This window comes from Melopsittacus undulatus, chromosome 4 (genome assembly GCF_012275295.1).
Source record: "Melopsittacus undulatus isolate bMelUnd1 chromosome 4, bMelUnd1.mat.Z, whole genome shotgun sequence".
NCBI lineage: Eukaryota > Metazoa > Chordata > Aves > Psittaciformes > Psittaculidae > Melopsittacus > Melopsittacus undulatus.
The window spans coordinates 9,854,262-9,876,565 of record NC_047530.1 but is presented as its reverse complement, the minus strand read 5'-3'; the positions used below and the strand labels follow the sequence as shown (position 1 = coordinate 9,876,565).

General features: G+C 52.6%; 2 protein-coding genes across 4 annotated transcripts in view; one reads left to right on the top strand and one right to left on the bottom strand.

Moving 5' to 3' along the window:
• The window catches only part of LRFN5 (leucine rich repeat and fibronectin type III domain containing 5), a 52,549-nt gene extending 36,450 nt beyond the window's left edge, over nucleotides 1–16,099 (bottom strand). The window contains exon 1 of one of the 3 annotated variants that reach the window (XM_034062454.1): nucleotides 15,938–16,099. The gene's annotated coding sequence lies outside the window, so the exon portion shown is untranslated. Of the gene's footprint in view, nucleotides 1–15,549; nucleotides 15,693–15,937 lie in introns of those variants that run through there. The other 2 variants (XM_034062453.1, XM_034062455.1) reach the window with 2 other exon arrangements.
• On the top strand, nucleotides 14,806–15,492 carry LOC117436156 (skin secretory protein xP2-like). Its single transcript, XM_034062502.1, has one exon. It carries the CDS (start codon nucleotides 14,806–14,808, stop codon nucleotides 15,490–15,492), a length of 687 nt encoding a protein of 228 aa, XP_033918393.1.
• Nucleotides 16,100–22,304: the final 6,205 nt, after the last annotated feature.

Sequence of the window (22,304 nt, the reverse complement as noted above, 5' to 3'; positions counted from 1 at the left end):
ATCTTCTGGATACTCCGCTCCAGCAATGTGCCTCGGTGCCAGAGGCACCCCTGAGGAACTACCTTCTGCCTTGCTCAGGGAGGCCTTCCCAGCTCTGGGTGAGGCTCCCCTTGCCAGACTGCATTAGGTGCCAATCCAGACCCCCAAGACCCTGAGTGGCTGCACCTCAGCACAGGAGAACCAGGGAATCAGGCTGCAGAAGATAGGAACTGGTAACAAGCAGCACAAGCACAGCCTTATCCACCAGGCTCTGGCATTTAGAGATGACACAGAGGAAATGGGTTTCTCACCCAGCAGTGCAGCAGGGCCACAGCGTAAGACAGCTCACACCAGGAGAAAGGAATATTGCAATGCTTCACTCTGCTCTACTCATTTAAATTAGGGGAATGTGCTGCTTTGCTGTTTGCAATCAGTTAAGTTCTCATTTACATATGCACATAGAAAAACAAACAAATCCCCAAAACACTGAGCAGTATCTCCCAGTGATACCATGGCAGCCTTTCTTTCACACAATCCCTGAATGAGATCTGACTGTCCTTATTGTATGTTCTCAGCATAAAGAGCTGTCTTTATGTGCAATTTCCTTCCAACACATTGACACTCAGCACAGGCACCCACTACCAGCATAGCTTAAAATACATTGGAAAAGACTTTTCGCAAAGCAGTGGTTCCATTTTGAAGCCTGGTGCCCCTCAGTAATCAAGTCTAATGAAAAGCTGCATAGCCCACACTCACAGTGCAAGGGTTCAGCCATCAGCTCTGTCCTCTGTGATAACACATGTGAATACGCTGATAACAATGTGAAAAATGGGCACTACGTGGGACACAAGCATCATCACCTCAGCAGCAGCACTGAGACATCACAGCCTGAGAGGTTTCCTGCCCAAAGATGCACCTTGCCACCTAGCCACCTACACTGGCAGGACAGTGCAAATGTCCATCGTTCCTCCATAGGGCAGCTCTGGTGAGGCACAGGCAGTCAGCCAACTGCACAGAGTGAAACATCACAGAGCAGGGTTTGGGGCGTCCTGGGCTCAGCCCCTGGTTTATTGCTGCAAGCATGTGTCACTGCTGCTCAAGAAGCTGAATCCTGGCTGGCCAGCACAGGTGCTACACAGGAGGCAGCCCAAGCCTTGGCCAACCCACCTCGAATTTTGCTTGCCCTTTCCTGACCATGTTAAGCAACTGGGAGGGGTGCACTGGATGCTGCCAGCTAAACCCCACATGCTGCAGCATGCAAGGGGCCTGGTGGGACTGCCCTAGGAAATCAGCTGACCAACCCAAAATTTGTGGCCACACAGAAGCCCCCCCATCCCTGAAGGTCAGGCTCAGTGTGATGGGCACAGGCAGCGAGGGGTCACAGACTGGGGCAGGGGGACCGAGCACAGCCATACTAGGAGCTGCTGCCAACAAACAGCTGGGATCGCTGCTCTGACAGCACAGAGACATTTGCAAGGCTGGTAACATCAACTTTAAACCAAGCTAGAAATGCAGACAGGTTGTCGTTTCCATTCCTGTCCTCATCTGCTGGAGAACTGACTTTCCTCCACTGTCTTTTTTCCCCTTCATTAAATGGTAACGGGTATCCTCCTTCTCTCAGCACCTCCAACTGCCATTAACTCATTCATACACCATTACTTTGGCTGCACAAGTGTCAGCTGGTAATTGGGAGCATTGCAGACTGTCGAGGTGGTGTATTTGCTATTAATTTCACGATGGAACAGCATTCACCAATCAACAAGAACTGACAATCAGAAGTATTTAGACACTGTCCTACTGCAACACAACTGTATCATATTAGTGTACAAACTTCTTTATAGGAAGGAATGCCATGTCAGAGTTACAGCCTTAACCAATGGCATGTTTGGGGTTGTTTAGTCCAGAGAAGAGGAGGCTCAGGGGAGATCGTCTCACTCTACAACTACTTGAAAGGAGGTTGTAGTGAGGTGGGAGTAGGTTTCTACTCCCAGGTAACAAGCAATAGGACAAGAGGAAATGGCTTAAAGCTGCAACAAGGGAGGTTTAGATTGGGCTTTGGAAAAATTTCTTCACCGAATGGGTGGTCAGGCATTGGAACAGGCTGCCCAGGGTAGTGGTAGAAACAGTGCCCCTGTAAGTGTTCAAAAATCATGTAGATGAGGCCCTTGATGACATGGTTTAGTGGTGGACTTGGCAGTCCTGGGGTAAAGGTCGGACTTGATGATCTTGAAGGTCTTTCCCAACTTAGTTGATTCTATGAATCTATGTTTTAGAAGAAAGAGTAGGGCACAGGTAAATAGGAAATAAGCCACTGCATCACACAAGGATGAGAAAATGAAAAATGTCAGGAGAGCTGACCACTGCCAGCACACATAAACTCACACCAAGCATCACAGGAGAGCTGCTAGGCTGTGACTAATCTCAGGGATCCCAAGCTGTCACTTTTGCCCTTCACGGAAACAGCCTCCACTCTTGCTAATTTTGGGAAGGACCTGAAGAAGCCACTTGAGCTTCATGGAAAAAAGCAACAGCTGGGAGGTTTAAAGCATTACAAGTGTTGTAGCTGAAGGCATCAGTCGCAGGAGAGACAGATGTGTTGCTGGTGCCTGCCACCCTGGCAGCAGCAAAGACCCTGTGTTCCCCCAGACACTCATCCTCCTGGGAATAGGCATCCAAAGGGCTGTTCTCTGCAGATACCAAAGCTAGGAAACCTGTGTAGTAACCCTTGGTCTTTGAGACCCAGTTGGCATGGTTACCACAGAACAGCCTCACAGAAAACCAGCATTAATTTCCCCCTGTGCCCAAAAAAGTGCAAGCTCTTCTCCTGCAATGGGTGCTCCCCAGGGAGAGGCAGGAGGTTACCATCTTGTGTCTCATGAACTATCACCATGGAAACAATGCCTTTACTCCCCTGGGGAGGCCTTGGGGGGCAATGGGGAGTGTGTGCAGCAGGGGGCAATGGGGGGTGAATGGGGGGCCAAAGCAGCAGGGGAACAGAGCACAATGGGATGCCACAGCAGCAGCTCCTCTGCAGCATCCCCAGCCTCTCTGCTCCACTCCCTCCACACCAGCAGCCCAGGGCCGCCCTCCTCTGCCTTTTGCTTTTTTTTGGCAGGGGAAACAGTTTACTGCCAAGGCCTTATTTGTTTTACCTTCAGTGCCTAGTTTACTGTACAGACAGCTGCCAGACTACTGGCAGTTTGGGATTTTCCTTCTGACGAACAGTAACTGGCAGACAAGCAAACTCCCTGCAAAGTGCAACTGAGAAAGTAAGTGCTACAAAATAAGAGCAATTTATTCCAGGGTTTACAAGTCAGCCCTTGGTCGTCAGAGATAATTCTCTTCTGCTGTCAGGCACTTCTATTACTATATCACTGCCAGGCTCCATGAGCTGCTTTCACGTGTGTATTTGCACACATGTGTAGATACTCCATTTTCCCCTTTTTTCACACTTCATCTGAATTCAGCATGTAAGAAGGGAGGCACTGCCTGACCTGTGCTGCTGAGTGTACTTTGTTGGAATTGCATGGAACACCTGAGAATGCTTCTGAGCAGAATTCATTATTTTGAATAGTGAAACCTACTGATCTTTCTGGAAAGTTCTGGTAGTCTGGAAAACCCTTTTTCACCCACCTGGTCCCAGATACCTGCTGGAGCCACACAGGCCAAGTTTCATGGTATGTCTTGCCTGAGAGCAGATAATTTCTTAACAAGGTTTAAACTTTAATCTCCAGATCCAGTGAATTAGCTATATTCTACTCTTGAGTTACTCCTGTGCAGCCTTACTGATGTTTTTTACATTTCTAATCCTTCCCCACTCTTTGTTGGAAGACGTGTGTGCTCAAGCATTGCTCTGATACCATGTCACCACAAGTCACACACACCCTTGAGCTCCCTTCTCATAGCATGGCCATGCAATCATTACAGAAAACACCCACAGTTCTTTGTCTTCCCTGGACTTCTGGGCTGCACACACAGCCCAGAGCGGAAGGATTCCCCTGTGTATAGGACTCAGATGTTTTAGCCCCCATTTCCATCTCCATTCACATTGAGGCACTTGAGCAGGGGTTCCCAAGCCCCCACTTTGGTGCCACATGCTGCCGGAAACATGGTGCAGCACCAGTGGCAGAGCCTGAGTCGGGGACAGGAGGGGAGCATGGTCACCCACAGTCACCCAGGAGATGGTACAGAGGGCACACATCGTGCCCACAGACAGACAAGTTTTGACACTGGTGAAACACTACTTTCTTACGCATGCTGGACATTAAATACCCAGCCTAGCTTGAAACCACTTCATAAAATAGCATAGAAGAAAAGCCTAAACAAAACCCCCTGTTTTTACAAATGCTTAGCAGTACGCTGGGCAGCTATTCCAGCAAGCTGTGTGCTCTGGAAGCCCAGGCAAGCCAGGTCCTGCTCTCCCTGCTCCCATTCCATGCAGCCATGGACCACGCGTGGAGCAGCTGCTGTGCAGCACCTGGGTTTCGCCTCCCCAGCAGGCAGTACCAGAGGCTGCAGCAGGCTGATATGGTGGGATGAGATGTGGTCACTGTGGGTATCATTGCTGCCTCCATGTTCTGCACCAAGGCCTCCCCTGGGGCAGCAGTGAGCAAGCACGAGTACATGGAAAGGGGAAACAGACAAATCTTCATCCAGGCTCAGCTCCTGCCAAGAGATGGCACAGTCAATGGCAAACATTAGGAAGAGGGTGTAGCAGAGCTGGCATCTAGCCGAGTCCCCCTTGTACTGACTTCCCCCTCACTCTGTGCTGGGCAGGGGGAGCTACCAGAGGGGCATCTGCTTCCCTCAGCTCTGGCTGTTCTGGCTCAGAGGGCACATGCAAGCAAGCCACTGTGTTAGAAAGCAGAGCTCAAGACTCTGACCTGGCTGGCATCCACATCTTGACATCAGCAGGTCAGCCTGTCACTAATTGAATTATACCTGTGTTACTTAATAAACAAAGAATACTCTCCACATTAGAACAGTGTAATCCTTTAATTGGTTTATGAGTGCAGAGTCCCATGGGAAGTGTCACAAATCCATCAGGATGCCCTGAGCACTGTACTTCTGAGCTCCAGAGATAACAAGTGTCATATGCTGGTGTTCAGCTCTGGGCTGAGCTGGGAAGCAACCCAAGCCAGCACTCTGCTCTGCTCCACACCACACCACCCAGCACCAGCACTGCTCCTGTGGGCTGTGGAGCAGTCACCGCAGCAGAAGCAGGCAAGTCAGATGCCTTGCCCCCAGCACAGCACCCTGCTCACAGAGGCACCCTCCATCACAGGCTTCCTGCCCACTCCAGTGTGCCAGGGGGTAACCCCCCGTGGCGCACACCACAGAGCCATCCCTTGTTGAGATTCAAGTGTTGGGTACTCTACAACCCCAAGTACCAGTACAGGTTGGAAGCTGACCTATTAGAGAGTAGGTCATTTGAGAAGGACCTGTGAGTGTAGGTGGATTGTAAATTGACTATGAGACAGCAGTGTGCCCTGGTGGCCAGGAGGGCAAATACTATCCTGGGGTGCATGGGGAGGAGTGTGGCAGCAGGTCGAGGGAGGTGATCCTTCCCTTCTACTTGACTCTGGTGAGGCCACATCTAGAGTGCTGTGTCCAGTGCTGGGCTCCTCAGTACAATAAAGACAAGGAGCTATTGGAAAGGGTCCAATGGAGGCCACAAGGATGATCAGGGGTTTGGAGCATCTTTCTGATGAGGAGAGACTGTGGAAGCTGGGCCTGTTTAGTCTGGAGAAGAGAAGACTGAGAGGAGATCTCATTAATGCATGCAAATAGTTCAAAGGCAGGTGCTAGGAGGATGGTCACAGACTCTTTTCAGTGGTGCCCAGTGACAGGATGAGGAGCAATAGCCACAAACTAAAACACAGGAAGTTTCACCGCAACATGAAGAAGAACTTCTTTCCCCTGAGGGTAGCAGAGCACTGAACAGGCTGCCCAGAAAGGTTGTGGAGTCTCCCTCTCTGGAGACATTCAAAACCCACCTGGACATACTGCTGTGTAACCTGCTGTAGGTAGCCCTGCCTTGGCAGGGGGGTTGGACCAGATGATCTCCAGAGCTCCCTTCCAACCCTAACCATTCTGTGACCCTAGAGCAGGAACATGAGGCCCCTTCCAGGCAAAATGCAAGGGGCAGGTGAGTGCTGCAATCTCCTGGACACACACCAGCCCCTCATATGCCCTCAGTCCATCAGACCTTACCAACACAACTCCCGTCTGTCATGGTTTAAGCCCAGGCGGTAACGCAGAACCCCGCAACCACTCACTCACTCCACCCCCACACACACATGGTGGGTACATCAGGTCCTCATCACCCATAATCTCACTCTAGAAATCCTCTTCTGTTGCACAACACAACTTGCTAATGCAGATGTAAGCCAAGACTATGTCCATGAAACTTAGCATGCTTTGCAGAGGCAGCAGTGCCTTGGCAGAGGGAAACCACACTCAGCAGAACTCAGATGTCCTGCTCCATGATGTTCCATGCATGCAAATGTCAGTTCAGCATCAGGCTTTTTGTGTAAAAAAACCACTTTCGCATATTCATACTCAGCAGTACTTCCAAAGCCAAACCAGAGCTGAGGGGAGGATGGGACAACATGGCTGTGGCTGGAACCCTGCGCACACCAACTGCCCTCCCCGATGCACCATGCCATGCTGCACATGGTGCTGCCCACTCACGAGGACATGTGAGCTACTCCAGAGGTGTTTGGTTTAGACTGTCAGCATTACAGGAGAAACACATAGTGCCCTTGGAGTGTGAGTGATTCTCATAATTCATGTGGCAGCTGCAATACTCTTACCCTTCACTCTCCTCTTTTATCCTTCACCTCTCTTCACATCCTCAGTATAAATCAAAGAAGCATTACTGACAATCGGGGAACCATTTGGGTATCCGATTTCACGTACGGCCTCAATTTCAGCTGGTGATGAATAAGTCTAGCCTCTTCGTGGCATTCTGAGTCTCACATCCTGCCGACCACAATTTCACCTATTATTTATTTTTATTATTTTAACTTTCCAGATGCAATTTAAATACAGTCACGTGGTCTGTACATAGGAATCTTTAGTGCTTCTTAGAAGAAATTAAGCTTATTCAGTTCAGGTCTTTGTACTCTTCAGAGAAACAGCGGAAGACAGTAACATAGCCTGTATGCGAGCAGCAAGTGGCTGCAATGTTCAGAGCTGCTGAGGGTCATGTGGCTGAGCAACGCAAGCAAGCAAAAGGCATTTACCTAAGCAGTTTATCTTTTACTCATTTATATATACTGCAAAATGCCATGGTAGCAAAGCTCATTTAAAAACTGTTTTCCTAATTTGTTCCCTTAGAAATTAATACAATCTTCATTTGGAACTGGACGCAGCTGTAACTATCCATCCTGACCTGCTGCATCTTTTCTCACAGTATCTATCATGTTTTCTTTCTATGAACAAGGAAGGACATGGGCATTGCTTCAATCCACACAAGGTGTTTGTCTGCAGAATGCTTCCTAAATAAAGTAAGTTAGAAGCAGAGTGTCTGACATGGAGCAGTAATGGGCAATAATGAATACAACAGAAACGTGAGCCCTGGGGAAAGTAACCTCCCATTTCCACCACCACATCAAAATGTCTATAGGTTAGGCTGCTCCACAAGGAGCAAGAAGCTGGAGCACACTCTGCTTGCTATTAACAGCCAAGCAAACAGAGCCGCTGCAATGGATAGCAGAAGAGACAAACCCCATGTCATGATACTCTCTGCTGTCCCCACACTGTGACACCCACTGTGACACCCACTGCCATCCCTTTGCTTGTGCAGCCAACAGAGCCTCAGCAAGGGCATTCCCTAGCCCCAGGGCTTCCCTGGTGCCCAACGTTTTGCTGCAGGTCAGAGAGGACACCCCAAGACCCTGCATCTGCAGCAAGGGCTAGGGGGGAACTCTGGAGGTGACCCCATGTCCCACAGCAAGGCCTGGAGGCGCTCCAGGATCGGGGCAAGCAGGTGAGCAGCAGCCAGCTCTGCTCTTGGGGCTCCAGCTATTCCCCCTCTGACATCCACACCCCAGAGTCTGCCAGGTCAGTGGCACCTCTGGGCCCCTCTCTGCACCCCCAGGACCATGGTGGTGGGTGAATACAGCCCCAGCATGGGGAAGACCCTGACAGGCACCAGCCACAAGCAGCCACCAGCAGGGCAGTCCACACCGCTCAGGGTATGCACCAGGGCATCACACCACTGCCAGGCTGGGCACCACATCGTAGAATCACAAACTGGTTTGGGTTGGAAAGGACCTTAAGATCATCCAGTTCCAACCCACTGCCATGGGCAGGGACAACTTCCACTAGAGCAGGTTGCTCCAAGCCCCTGTGTCCAGCCTGGCCTTGAACACTGCCAGGGATGGGGCAGCCACAGCTTCTCTAGACAACCTGTGCCAGCACCTCAGCACCCTCACAGGGAACAATTTCTTCATAACATCTAATCTAAATCTCCCTTCTGTTAGTTTGAAGTCATTTCCCCTTGTCCTGTCACTACATGCCCCTGTCAAAAGTCCCTCTCCAACCTTCTTGTTGGCCCCTTTAGGTGTTAGAAGGCTGTTATTTTCTCCAGGTTGAACAAGCCCAGCTCTCTCAGCCTGTCTCCTTAGGAGAGGTTCTCCAGCCCTTGAAGCATCATCATGGCCTACTCGAGCAGGTCTATGTTTTCTTATTGGCATTATTGTATTTTACCAAACCATGCACTGAAATACCTTCTGTCTGGAACAGGACAGAACCTCCTCATCATAAACAACCAAAGAGATGCTGTAGAGCACTAACCATGTCCCCATGGGTATTTCCAGCATGCACTAGATCCCAAGGGGAGTGGTCCTCACTACCTGTCAACATGGAGATGTACAGAGGGGAAGTCCAAGTGGGGCATTTGTGATGCCCAACTACAGTAAGAGAACTCCACACAAGGGAACAAGTAGTACTGGAAAGAAGGCTGCACCCTCAAAACTGGTCACTAAGTGAAATCCTTGCCCCATGCCTGGGGACAAAAACACACGTTCAGACTGGCCCAATCCATTGCTGCTAAGGCCAGGTCACCAAGGGATGAGCATCTCAAGGAGGAGACCCCGTGTGGACACACTGCTTGATAATACTGGGCAGAGCCTCTGCAGCATCACAGCAGCCGGAGGTCCAGTTCTCTCCATGAACACCCCATAGCCCTGGTGCCCAGCTCTTCCCAGCCTGAGGACCAGCTGCCTTCCAGTAGTTTTCCCCAGCAGCAAGGCACACACAGAGCTCAAACTCAGAGAAGTCATGGGTAGTACAGCATGGATCTGGGATGTGCAACAAAACATCTCTGGGATCCAAGCTGTAACCTATTGAACCCAAGTGCTGCCAGACTCACAAGTGACACTACAAGCAAAGGTTGCCATCCATATCTACCTGCAGCACAACCCTGCTGTTGTGCACTGGCAAACACCACTGGAGCCTCCAATGGGGCTTGTACTTTACTCATCTTGTCTTTTTAAACTGTAGTGGTAGAAGATGATCAGTTTTCTGTATCAGCTCACCCAAGTTCAGTCACGGCATTCAGGGCCCCACCGCTTTCCTGACCAGGGTGCCACTGGTCTGCACACCCCTTCCAGTACACCTGTAGAAGAGCAAGCTGTCCCCAGAAATGGCCACGGCCAGGGCTGAGGCTTGACTGGCAGGAGGCAAGCAGTAGTTGCTGCTCCGGAGCTACAGCTTGGAGCTTGGTCTCGACCCACAAGAGAAGCATCACTGCATCCTGGCTCCAGTGGAGCTGGGATGCAACACTGATGTGTCAGGAGGAGCCCTGGGCACAGCAAACCTGCCCACAGCACAGCAAAAACAGCTCCACACAGAGCTGAATCACAGTCCCGAATAGAATGCTCTCTGGTGAAACACCACGTACCCGGCAGAACCACTGAGTCACAGCTGACAAGGCGACAAATCTTGCTCGCCTTACTCAGACCTGCTCCCACAGAGCCCTATCAGGGAGTCTTTACACAAACTGCTTTAAAAGTGCTTCGCTGAAAACAAAAACAATGCAGCTACAGCACACCGACAATGCTGCCACCTGCATGTGCCTTCCGTTGCTGGGGCAGAGACTGCACATAACAGCTAAACTCTTAACTCAGGCTAAACCCCAGAGAAGGTTAATCCACACCTCACCCACGTGCAGCAGAACATCTCCGCGTTACTTCTCAGTGTTAAAGAAATCCCATCCCAAATCCTGGGACCAGCAGTGCTGTCACCAATGTACTGAAAACAGAATTTGGAGCTTCCTCTTGGCGTGACTTTTTCTACCATGCTTTTTCTTCCTTGTCTGTGTTTTCCTCACGTCTTCTGTATTACAGCTGGTGGTCAGTTCTTTTGCTCCAGGAAGCATATGGCTGACAGAGCTCCCTGCCACAGGTTCCTGTGTCAAGCTCAGACTTCCTGCTTCTCTGTCCCCCTTGGCCAAGTACAAATGATAGGTAGTACAAAGAATTAGAAATGAATACCCAGGAATATCAGGTATCTGGAAACATAACAATGCTGAGGCAATGAAAACTTAATGCATTTTATCTGTCTCCAATCGAAAAGAAGCCCAGTGTGATCTTGACAGAGAAGCCTAAACAAAAACTTCAAGGGAAAAACAAGATATTCCACTTTAAAGTAAAGCTACCTAATCATGTGTTCTCATAGAAATGTTTTCCTAAGAGACAGTTCCTGGTGAGAAATTTCATCTACAAGAGCAACCTCAAAAGCAAAGTATTGGACACGGGTTTTGCAGCATCAGGAACTAGCTTCAGACATTCAGAGTTACACTGGCCAGATGATAAGCAATTAGGGAGGAATTTACCGAGGTTCCCATTATCGCTTGAATTAGCCATTTGACAAATCACCTTTTGCATTATTCAGTCTGTTCGGGGCAAGTATTATTTGTAGAGCTATTTATTCCATGGGAATACAAGAGCTGCTGCACAGTTGAGGTTGCAGGCACAGCACACCCAACATGCACCCCAGCCAGCCCCTCCAGAGCAGGGGAAAGTGGGCAAGCCAGGACAGAGGCACACAGGCAAGGAGCCCTTCAGATACTACCCACTGTCTAAACAATGGGACAATTTGGCAGTTAAAGCAGCTGCCATGTAGATCTATGCTCGCTGGTCCTTGGCAGGGCACGGCTCCTGGCACCACACCATTTCATGGAGCCCAGACCAAGGGGCCAACATTAGCCCAGAGGCACAGAGCCCATCTTCTAGTTACCCTGGGCATGCAGTAACCTGACTTAAGGAGCTCTGGGCCAAGATCTCCTCCAAGAGCCCTGCCTTCAACTTCTCCTCACCCCATCTCCTCCCCCATGAATACCAATTCCTCTCCCTTCCTCTGCAGCCTCCCTTAGCTCTCCAAGAACCATCAGTGGGAGCTGTCACCGAAAATAAAATTATAGTCATTATTATTTCATGACAGGCTGCAGGCCAGTCAGACAGCCATTACCATCATCACCACAATGCAACGACCAATCCTGTTTGTTACTTGGGAACATATCCCTCCTCAGGAGCCCCACAGGACCTTCCACAGAAATGCATACATGGACACAGACTCACCCAGCTGCAGCAGGGATATGTGGGAATACTTGGGATAGGCTGGAATTAGGGCACCGTTTTTCACCCCTGGGTCTTTAACACCATTTCGAGAACACAATCTGGACAGCCATCACCATCCCTCTCTACCCCAGCACACAGTGAGATCGTATGTTCGGTTCAGCTCTCCCAGCAGTTCCGTGCCATGCCACTGTGGTGGGCTGCCACACACTGCAGGCTGCCGGGAACCATGGATTCTGGGTTACAGCCACCACAGCTCTGTGGGAACAGACCATTAAGCTCACCCACAAAGGAGGATCCCTCTCCCTTCCCTCTGAACTCCTCCCTGTTTCCATAGGAGCTCCTATGGGATGGGACCATGCAGCAGGGGCACCCATGGGTCCCCTACCTGCCACATGCCCTAGCAAATGAGAAGTTACTCCTTCTTCAAGATCTGTCATTTTGTTTTCAAAACAATGCCTCAGACTTGGGGGTACCAGAAGGTGTATCTGAGTAATTAGAAGCAAATGTTTCTGTTTTGTTACAAACTGCATGATTATTTGATATGTATTTCTAGAAAGAATGGCTCACTCTTAAGCAACAGTACCATACACTGGTTTGGATTTGGCTTTCCAGGCTTGAGCATGTCTCCAGTATTGCCTCTGTCCAACCACATTTCCTTCTGCTATCCATCTACATCGATAACATGCTTTTATATTTTAGGCAATTACCTCAAGAATAGTTTTTATTTGACACACACCTCTTAGCATAAAATTCATCAAATAGTGTCAGCAAGCACATTTTAATAGCATGATATCGAACTGTAATTTTACTACTAGCTAGAAAAGTCTAAAGACTGCAGAGGATATATTTAGATATGTATAAATAGACAACACTCAGTGATGTCTGGTCAAAGGAGTACAAATCTTCCCTAATGCATGGAATATGCCTGGCCCAAAACGCTTCAACAGCACTTAGACAAGCCTAAGCCCTTTCTGTTTGGCTCAAGTTCTGCAGGCCCGTTAATAACAAAGCTATTAGAACAATTTTCTGGCCTCGCTGCTTGCTCAGAGAATATTCAAAAAATTGCTCTTTAAAACTGAACCTGTTACCACATCTGAAAGCATAGGCAATATTGATCAGCAATGGAAAGCCATTAGCTCTCCAGCATCTGAAGCATCTCCACGTGCCCCAGCAGATGACAAGCCTTCCAGGCACCTCAGGGTGCTCTATCCTTCCAAGATGCTCCCCTTTGCCTGTCCCTTCCAGCAAACCTGCCTTTGCCGCTCTCCTCAGCTCAGGGGATAAACCCCACACCCCACCCCTGCAGTGATAGGAGCCCACAGGAGGTCTGTCTGGGGAAGATCTGTCTCCTTCTTGCTATGCTGCCCTCCCAACAGTGCTTCTCCACCAGCCACTTCTCACCTTTCTTGTCCTGTCTTGTGACCACAGCCCATCACCATTCATACCTTTAGTGGCAAACAGGAGCCTCTCCAGACAACAAGAGCTACACAAAAAATTCCAGCTAAGCCCCAGGGAAACCATCCCAAGCAGTCTTGCACCCCAGAGCCCAGACCTTCTCCTGGTCACCAGCAAGACAAGCGAACCTGGCCCACCAGCCCCTGCTGGAGCAGGACAATCTGGGGTCCACTCCTGCAGCTGCATGTTCTTCTTGGTGAACTGGTGCTCTGAACTTGTACTAGGCACCTGAAATACCCAGGGTTTACTTCCACTGACTTGCATTGCCATGGTAAACCCAGTAATTGCTCTTTCTGAAAACCGAAAGGCAAGCTAATAATGCCAGGAGAAGCTTCTTCGTGAGGCTTGTGACTCAAGGCCTAACTGGCAAGCTTTGGTATGCATTTTGATAGACTCTTACGCATTTTAACGCATTTATTATGCATTTAAACAAATGCATAATCCCTTGAGTACAGTATATATTTAGAAACATAGATCGGGAAGGTGTTTGGGCACTGAGAACACTCATGCTCTGGTACGGCTCTTCATGCAGAATCAAACCTGACTCCTGGATCAGCAGTGACAGACCTCCATCTGCTAGGACATACCACAGCAGCATCACAGAGCCTAAAGCTAACACCAAGGCAGAGCCTGTACACAGCCCACATCATGTGGGGAGTCCATCCAGCATCCCTGAGGCAGCACAAGGAACACACAGCCCCGAGTACCCAGGGCCAGAACAGCCCAAGTGTGCAGGACATGGCCCCACCATACTGCGGTGGGACTGGTCCCAGCACACACAGTCCTTTTGGGCATCTCCACACCTGAACACATACATGGCCAGGACTGGTGCTGCCAAAGCTGGCCAGGGCCCTTCCATGCAGGTGGCCACCCATAGACACACAGCAGTAACTAAGAAGACCCTACAGACCTGGGATGGATCCACCTCATTGCACCAGTTTGTTGTCTGGCTGCACTGACCCGAGCTGGCCTACACATGCCAGCACTCAACCAAGGATGCTCAGAAGAACCGATACCATGTTGCTCTGGAAACAAGAAAATGTAAGCATGGGTGGGAAGGGTGAGAGAGACTGTTACCAGAACAGCACGATGACCAGGTACAGGGACACCTGGCCCACCCCGTTCCACGAGGGTCAGTTGGAGGCTGTAAAGGGTTGGGCTTAGACAGGGGCAACCAGCTTCCGCTCCCAACTGGGGGACTGGTGAGGTTCATTCCCACAACTGAAACTGTAATACCCTTCTGCTCTAGGCATACAACACTATGAGAAAAAGTCCCTGCCCCAGAGACATGATGGACCAGGTGAGAGGGAGAAGGTGCAGGAGGGGAAACACTGCTGCCCAGTGCCACAGACAGAAAGGGCAGTGCTCAGGTAAACACTGATGGCAGATCCCAGGGCTGCAGACCCTGTGCCTCCCTGCCTGTGCTGGCAGACAGCAGTATTAGAAGGGGCTTTGGTAAGTGCTTTTTTGTAAGTGCTTCCAGCCTAGCCATACCATGTCTTCCAAGGTGTGATAGCCCCAAACCAGGCCTGTGCCCACACACACTCCCTTCCACCAGCCGTTCTACTCGGCCCCATCTGCTTCAAGAACCAGGACCTTTGTATGCTCCTGACATCAACATGGCTGCGAGATTTCTGCTGGCTCCTCTACAACTGCTCTGCCATCTCCTCTAACGGGAACCTTCCGGCAGGAACGAAAAGGTTTATCTTGTCCTACATTTGCTTTCCTGCATATGAGAATTATTAGCTACACGGAGGACGGAGGCGAGAGAAAGGGAAACGGCATGCACCTATCCCGCGATGCTGGGGACCAGCGGCAGCCCCCAGGACAAAGCAGCAACGACAGAGGTGTGTGCGGGGCGAGGACTGCAGGACTGGGCGGCCCTCGGGAGGACTGCGACCACTGCGAGGAGGTCGGGGGGGATCCGCGGACCTCCCGCTCCCTCCCGGGGGGACCTACACTCCCCGCGACCTCGGCGCTGGCGGCAGCCCCGAAGGGTGGCTCCGCGCACAGCGGCGGCCCCGCGGCTCCTCCGCCCGGGCACGGACAGCGACGGCCGCGCCTCGCCCCACTGCAGCCCTCCCGCGGCACCGCGCGGGCGGAGGCTGCGCGCCCGCGGCTGCACCGGCGCTCCCCGGGCGGCGGCAGCAGCGCGCAGAGGCGCGGAGCGGGCGGCGGCCGCGAGGAACAGGCGGCCCCGCAGCACCCTCGGCCGCCGGCGCCGTCCCGCGGGCAGCGGCGGCAGCGCGGCCCGTCCGCGGGGCGCCCGCCCAGCCGCACAGCCTCCGCGCCGTTCCGCGCCCCTCGGCCACCGCCCTCCCGGGAGGAGCGCCCCGCCGCCACCATCCTCCCCGGCTCCGTCCCGGTGCCGCCCGCCGTGCTGCGGGGCTCGCCTTGCCCGGCGCAGGACCCCGCCGCGGCGCCCCCCCCCCCCCCCCCCCCCCGCCTCCCCGCTCTCCGTCCCCCGTGAATAAGCACCGCGGGCTGCAATGCAGATGGAGCCGGCACGGCCGCCCGCCGCGATTACCTGGCGCCTCCCGGGGAAGGACGGCGTCCGGAGTGCTTCCCCTGCAGGTGCGGCCGGGCTCCGGCGGGCTCCGGGGTCTGGCGGCAGGCAGGCCGGCCGCCTCTCCGCCCTGTGCCGGCGCTCACCAGCCGCATCCTAGAGCGGCTTCGCGGCGGCCCGCGGCCGGGGCGGGCAGGGCAGCCCGCGCGGACGGCCCCATGCGGCGCGGCGGTGCGGCTCCGGCGGCGGGCGGCAGCGGGCAGCGCACATGCACACACGCACGGGCGGCGGGCGGGAGGCGGGGGGACGGCGCGGGGCACGCAGCGGCGCAGCCCGCCGAGCCCGCTCGCATAGCCCCGCCGCGGGCAGCCCCGCTCCGCGCCCGCCGGCCGGTGACCTTGCCGTGTACCTGCGCCAGGTTGATCCTCGCCAAGCGCTCCCGCTCCGCGCCCAGCTGCGTAATCCCGACAGACGGACTGGGACTGGGTGGCGAGGAGCGCGGCCGCGGCCAGCCCCGCCGCCGGGCCGGCGCCTTCCCGAAGGAGTTGCTACAGCGGAGCGGCCGCGCAGCCTGAAGGGGCGGCCGGCGGCAGGGCCATGCGGGCTCCGTGCCGCTCCGCTCCGGGCGCGCTCAGGCGGAGCAGCCGCGGCGCCGGGCGCTGCGACGGGGCAGGGCGGGGTGCTCGGCGCCCGCGGCTCGCCCCTCCGCCGCGGCTGCTGCGCCCATCCTCCGTGTCTCTGCCCCCCGCCCGGCCCCGGGCAGCCGCGCCGTTCGCTGCAGCATGGAGGCAGCCGCCGCCTCCCCCGCGCCGCGCCGGGGCGGGCTGGAGGAACCGGGCGCCTCCCCGCCCCGCCGTACGCACGGATGAGCCGCAGCCGCCCGGCTGCCGCGCAAACGTGCCGCCGGCCGCCCCCTCCTCGCAGCGACAGGGCAGCGGGTACCGGCACGGACACGGTCACGCCTGCTCCGCCACACACCAGCTGCGGTAGCGGGGACAGAGCACGGCTGGGACAGCCCCTCCGCGGGTGTCCCCGGGACCGGGAGGCGGTTGCGGGCCCGGGCGGGGTGCGCCCGGTTTTGACCTGGTTATTTCTCCGGGAAATGCTTTGGCATCATTAACCCGCGGAGCTGAAGCGGAGACGCGAGGGTGAGAGACGGCGGCTCTGACCTGCATGGTGGATCGGCTCCTGCGCGCCCTCCGGGAGGCCGGTGACAGCCTGCCCCTGCCTGAGCCCGGCCCTCCGCGGAGCGTCCGGTGTGAGGCCGCGGGCTGCTATACCTGACTTTTAGGAGGGGATGACCCTGGCAGGGAAAGGAAAGGCTGGGTTAGGTTTGGGTTCAATAAATTTAAGAGCTTTTAGGGATTTAGAGATCATTATCTGTTTCTGTGGCTCTAACGGGGAGAAGAGTGTATTTCATGTTACGAAATACTGACACCTTTCTCTGATGCTCTTTTGTGAGAAAATGTCGGTGATGTTGCAGGACCAGAAGCAGAGCAACGAGAGCTGCCAGGGGAGTCTTGAAGAGGAGCTAACGAACCTCATCGGCTGCGGTGACCCTGAACCTGGCGTGGGCAGGGAACCCTGTGCCCACTGGGCAACAGGCCCGACACCTCTGACACCCTCCTGCTGGGACCCTGCCTGCTCTTTCGTGGCTTCCCGGCTCTTTTTCGCTCATCCAGCCTAGGCACTCAGGATGCTGTCTGCACAGGGCCAGCACACAGGGCAGTCACAGCTGCAAGGCGCAGGGGAAGAGCTCATTGACTGCTCGGTGTGCTCACAAGCAACGGAAGCAGTGCAGCTGGGACACATTGGCATTTTGCTGGGTTTGAACATAGGGGGAGCCCCGTCGCAGAAGAGGAAGGGTTCAGTAACGGTAACTCACGTCTCTCTACTGACGGAGCGCAAAAGACTTTCGTGCCTTTGATGCAGCATGTGGTGTGGGTGAGAAAGGAAGCAGTACTCCCAAGCTCAGGTCTGTCCATGCGGCCTGATAAAACTCTCCTTGCAAACTCAGAAGTGGAAAGGGAGTTTGTTTCTATGGTCTCCACAGCAGCGTGTGACCCTGGTCTAGGGAGGAACTCTCCTCCCAGAGCAGCTGACTCTCAGAGACTGGTATTTACCTCCAAGTCCTAGATGCTATTTCATGGAGATGGTTCAGTTTGTATAGGGGCAGAGAGGCTCATGTGCTGATGAGAGAGAATGAGTCCAGATCTTCTGCTCCCTTGAGTGAAAACTGCTGTCAGAAAGTGGATTTTGCCAAGGCTGGCTCTGCAGGTACACTCACTGACACTCAGTTCTAGCACAGTTGTCCTTTGGAGCTCAAGGCAGTCTTGTGCTCAGCCCTGATTCAGCTTTCACAGTGTGATCTGCTCTGGAGAGAGCAGAGAGGGAAGACACTCTGTGGTGAAACATTTGTTATCTTGGCTGATGGCTACCAGATCAGGCGGTCTTCTTGGGCTTCATGTTGGAGCCATTGCTGCTGTCAGTTCTCCTCTGCCCCAGGAGCAGAATAGCTGGCATGATGGTGGCACCAACTGTGCAGCTGGCACTGTGAAAGGAAGCAAGCATCTGGATATGGCTTCCCTGGCAAAAGGAAGAAGAAAAAGCCCAGTGGAAACTCGGTGTAAGCTTGTGTTTGTGTTGAGCACTACACACTGTGAGGACTGGTTCAGCACCACTCTGATGTGGTACCATTACAGACAGTTCCAGACTCCACATCCTTACTGACAGCTTTAGTGACGTGCTTGCACTCTCTGGTCTCAGTGGTCTGAGCAAGGGCTGCTGCAGCTTCCTTGCCAGCCTGAAATCTGTATTGAACGTGAGATTGAAATGGCACCACTGCCTTGTTAACATATCCAGTGGAAAAACTGTTCCTTCCTGGAGTGTCTGGGAGCATGGGGAACTGGGAATGTGCTGGGGAGGTTCACTTCCAGGTGGGTTGGATGGATAGCCAGTCTGCCAGGTCACTGGATGTGGCTGTAGTGATGGTTTTGATTTGATGCATTCACCACTTAACTCTTCCAGCTATTGCCCACTCCCTTGGCCTCTTTTTCAGGCTGCCTTGTGGGTGCTGTTCCATGGCAGCAGCAGTACAGATGCTGGGTTCTGTGTTTAAAAGGGAAGCCTGAAGGATGCTCTTGGCTGCAGTCTGCTTCAGAAAGCAAGACATTGCAGCTGCAGGATATTGTGTGTCCCTTCCCTGGGAGTACATTGACGGCGATGAGAATGGACCCATGGTTATGTGGTGACTTGCTTTCAGGTGCTCAATGGGTGATGCTCTTGTTGTGGAAGCTCTTTGTTCTGCTGTAACTGGGCACTTGCCCATGGCCAAGGATAGTCCCATGGCTGGTTAGAAGTAGAGTGAAACCCCAGATACTTTCAAATGGGAGCAGTCAACACTGTGTTTGATTCTATGTCTGAGTTTAGAAATCAAAGCAAATCCTGGACCCAGACCTAAGTGACAATGTGTGATACTAGTGCTGTTGCAGATCTTACCCTGAGACCTCCCTCTTATGCCCCTCTGCTGGGTTCTTTCCCTGTGGTGCTCACAGCCAGGTGGGGTGATGCCACAGGGGTGTCTGTGCCTGAACACTCACTTCAATGCAAGGGATGGGCTGTTCTAGAAAGGACCTCAGTGTCCTAGGAGGGGCAGGTCTGTGTCTTGGGGGAGTCCCCACATGCCTGGCAGCGTAACCTCGCATATGCGATTGGCCTCCATGATCCCCAGGGTGAGGATGCTCAGTATTACACAGCTGAGCTCCAGTGTAGCTCTGCTCAGGAATTGCCCTGTCTTGGGGACCCCTTGCTCCCACTGTGCTAGGGCTGAGCCACCCTACCCATTCCCCATCCTAACAAGCACTTCCTGTGAGTTTTGTCTTCCTCTAGCCTCCAAGCATACCATTAATGTCTTTATCCTGGTAGAGCCAGTAATGCCTTAACCTAAAATCTCTCTTCCCTCATAGGTATTATTTTAAAATGATTTCATCATTCCTTTTCTTTTGGCTGAAATAAGGAGAGCTTCTTGATGAAGTGCTTTGTACAAATAATACATAAGGCTGCTTTTATGTGCTCTTTCCAATCCTTAATCATAGCACAAAGGAGGTACCTCAGGCTGGGCATAGTGCCACCTCATTGCAGCTGGCTTGTTGTGGGGTGCTGTGCTCCCTGAGCTGGCTCCCCACACCTTCCAAACCCACTGCCTGCCCTCTGTGGGAGTCACAGCAGGGTGCTTGTCCCCCATCACTTCACATCCCCTCCCAGGCCCCACCTCATAAACCAGAGCCATCCTTTGAGCTGTGGCTGATGCAGGCAGCATCCTCAGGACTCACCACCAAACTACCAGGCAAGCCAAACCAAACACTGTCATTGGGGTGAGAAAGGAGAACTCTCTCTCCCCTGAGGTGGTGATGGCTATGCAGAAGGCTGAAGGTGTGACTTCAGGCGTGCATCTCTCCACACCAAGCGAAGTGCTTTACAGAGCCGTCTCTCTCTAAGCAGTATCGAGCATTAGTTCAGTGTGCTGCGTGTACACCCTAAAGGAAGCCGACAGCAGTGCAGCGTAGTGTTCAGCACAGTGCGAGTGGCTCCGGGTTGTAGCAGCCATGTAAAACTCTGAGGCGAGAAGTGATAAATGTTCCTTTTTAAGACAGACTGTTGTACCTCATCAAAAAGTATTTGGAAACTGCAATGTTTACTCATCCTTACAAGAAGCAAATTTAATGCCTTAATCACTGAAATGTCAAGTGCTGCGCAGCGTGGAGAGGATCCCCCTCTCCAGAGCACCTGGGAAACAGGAAACGCTGCCGGCACTAGCGCAGCACCAGCCTCTCCTTCCCGTAGAAGCGTTGGAGCGTATCGAGTTACCCTGGTGCTCGCTTTCTGGGGATGTTTTTCCATTTTAAGTTCTTTCGTCTGTAAGATGGGGGAGCTGTTGCATTGTAAAAAAAATGGCAGATACCATTCCTGCTAGTTTCTAGGCATTACGTCTCCTTGTAGCCAGCCTGCAGGTGAAGCTGCCGCAAGCGCCGGTGCTTTCCGGGGCAGTGGTGCACCCGGTTACAGCCTTCACAAGCCAGGGAGGCACATTGCAAGTGGCGTGTAAACCTGGCCCAGGCAAACAGGTTTTAGAGAGGCCCCTTCCTCCTCCCCAGTTCTGTTTTTATTCCAGGTGAGCTGCCGTTGTGTTTCTATCCAGGGTACACTGGAGAGTGGAAAAGGACCAGCACAACTCAATTCACCTCCCGGCAGCCCTTCTCTGCCCATCCTGCTGGCTCGCTGCTGGTGAATCAGACCTCGTACCAAAACCACCATGGGGAGAGGGTGCTTGTGCTCAGACAGCCTCAATTCAGTCATTGAAACCAAACCAAGAAATACTTCATACCTGAAGTGCATCTTTTTTTACATTTTTAAATCTGTTTAAAAAAATCCCAGTTCAACTTAAATTTAAATTCATTATTACAGTAATTGCACTGTTTCCTTGATTTTTTTGACAGTTTTGCCTTTTGAGGAGTAAAATTATGCACTTCTTTTTTTTTTTATTTCCTGATTGATTGCATGAGGATTTCTACCAACTGGTTCGTGGCTTTCAAAAAAGTGGTTGATATCTTTAAGGACTTTTTATTCATAAATATGAGCTAGGGAGTAGCACAGATTAATGCTGGATGTGCAGTAGTGATGTAGCACTTGCAACGTTTTGCACTGTATAAGCAAGTTTTTGTCTGGTAAAGACGGCACAACTAAGAGAAGTTTCCTGTGCTGCCCAAGAGCCTTTCCCCACTGCCCCAAGCCTTGTGGGCAGGGTTCTGCAACCCTCTGCACCAGCACACAAGCTCAGGACATGGGGGCAGCATCTATGTGGCTGACATGCCACATAGCCCTTCAGAGAGGTTTACACTCTGTGTGATAGCTTTGCTTACCCTCGTGGCTCTCTGGGCATGTCAAGCCCTGTGGCTTGAGAGGCTGCTTCATGGCTGGTACCCAAGGTCATCTGAGGCACAGCTTGTTTAATTCAGTGTGGAAGGAAATAAAGCAGGTGGAGACCCTGCATGGGAAATGGAAAAAAAGAGATTTATTGCACGGCGGTGAATAAAAAACTGAGAACTCGCCCAGTCATAACTTAAAAATTATACCTTAGCCCCCCAAAAAACCTGTTACCTGCAAAAGGTTGTTCTCTTCTGCCAGGTCTTATTGTCACCTCCAGGCAGTGGGACAGGTGTTCCCAGGGCAGGCAGGGACCAAAGCAGTAGGGAAGTGCCACAGGTCCACTGTAGCCCAAGGGCAGTGCTAACATGAGTGTTGGAGCCAGGGTGAAGGTTAAATGAAAAGGAAGGGGTTGCTGACACCATGGGTAATCCAATTTTTCCAGCTGTAAACAGACATACAGGTACTTGTATTCTTGAGCAAACCAACCCAACCTTCACTCAACAAAGTCCTTTCCATGACATAGGAGTGCCTTCTACTTTCCCATCTCAGCTCACTGCATGAGCAAACCAGTGCCCTCAGGAAAAGACTCTGTGCTGCAGTGCAATGCTGCTGTCTGATGGGCTGGTTTGGGGAAAAAACAGCTCTAAATTTCTTCCTTAACCCCACTGGATCCAGCAGCAACAATTGCTCATTGCTGAATGAGGAATTCCCATCACCCGCTGTTGAATGGGGTTTCCCATCGGTGCATAACAAGGAGCCCACCAGGCTCCCTTGTGATGCTGGACTTCAGACCACTGTCTGCCAGTGGCAGGATTGCCTCGCCTTGCCTGGCATAGTGGAGCCTGCCAATT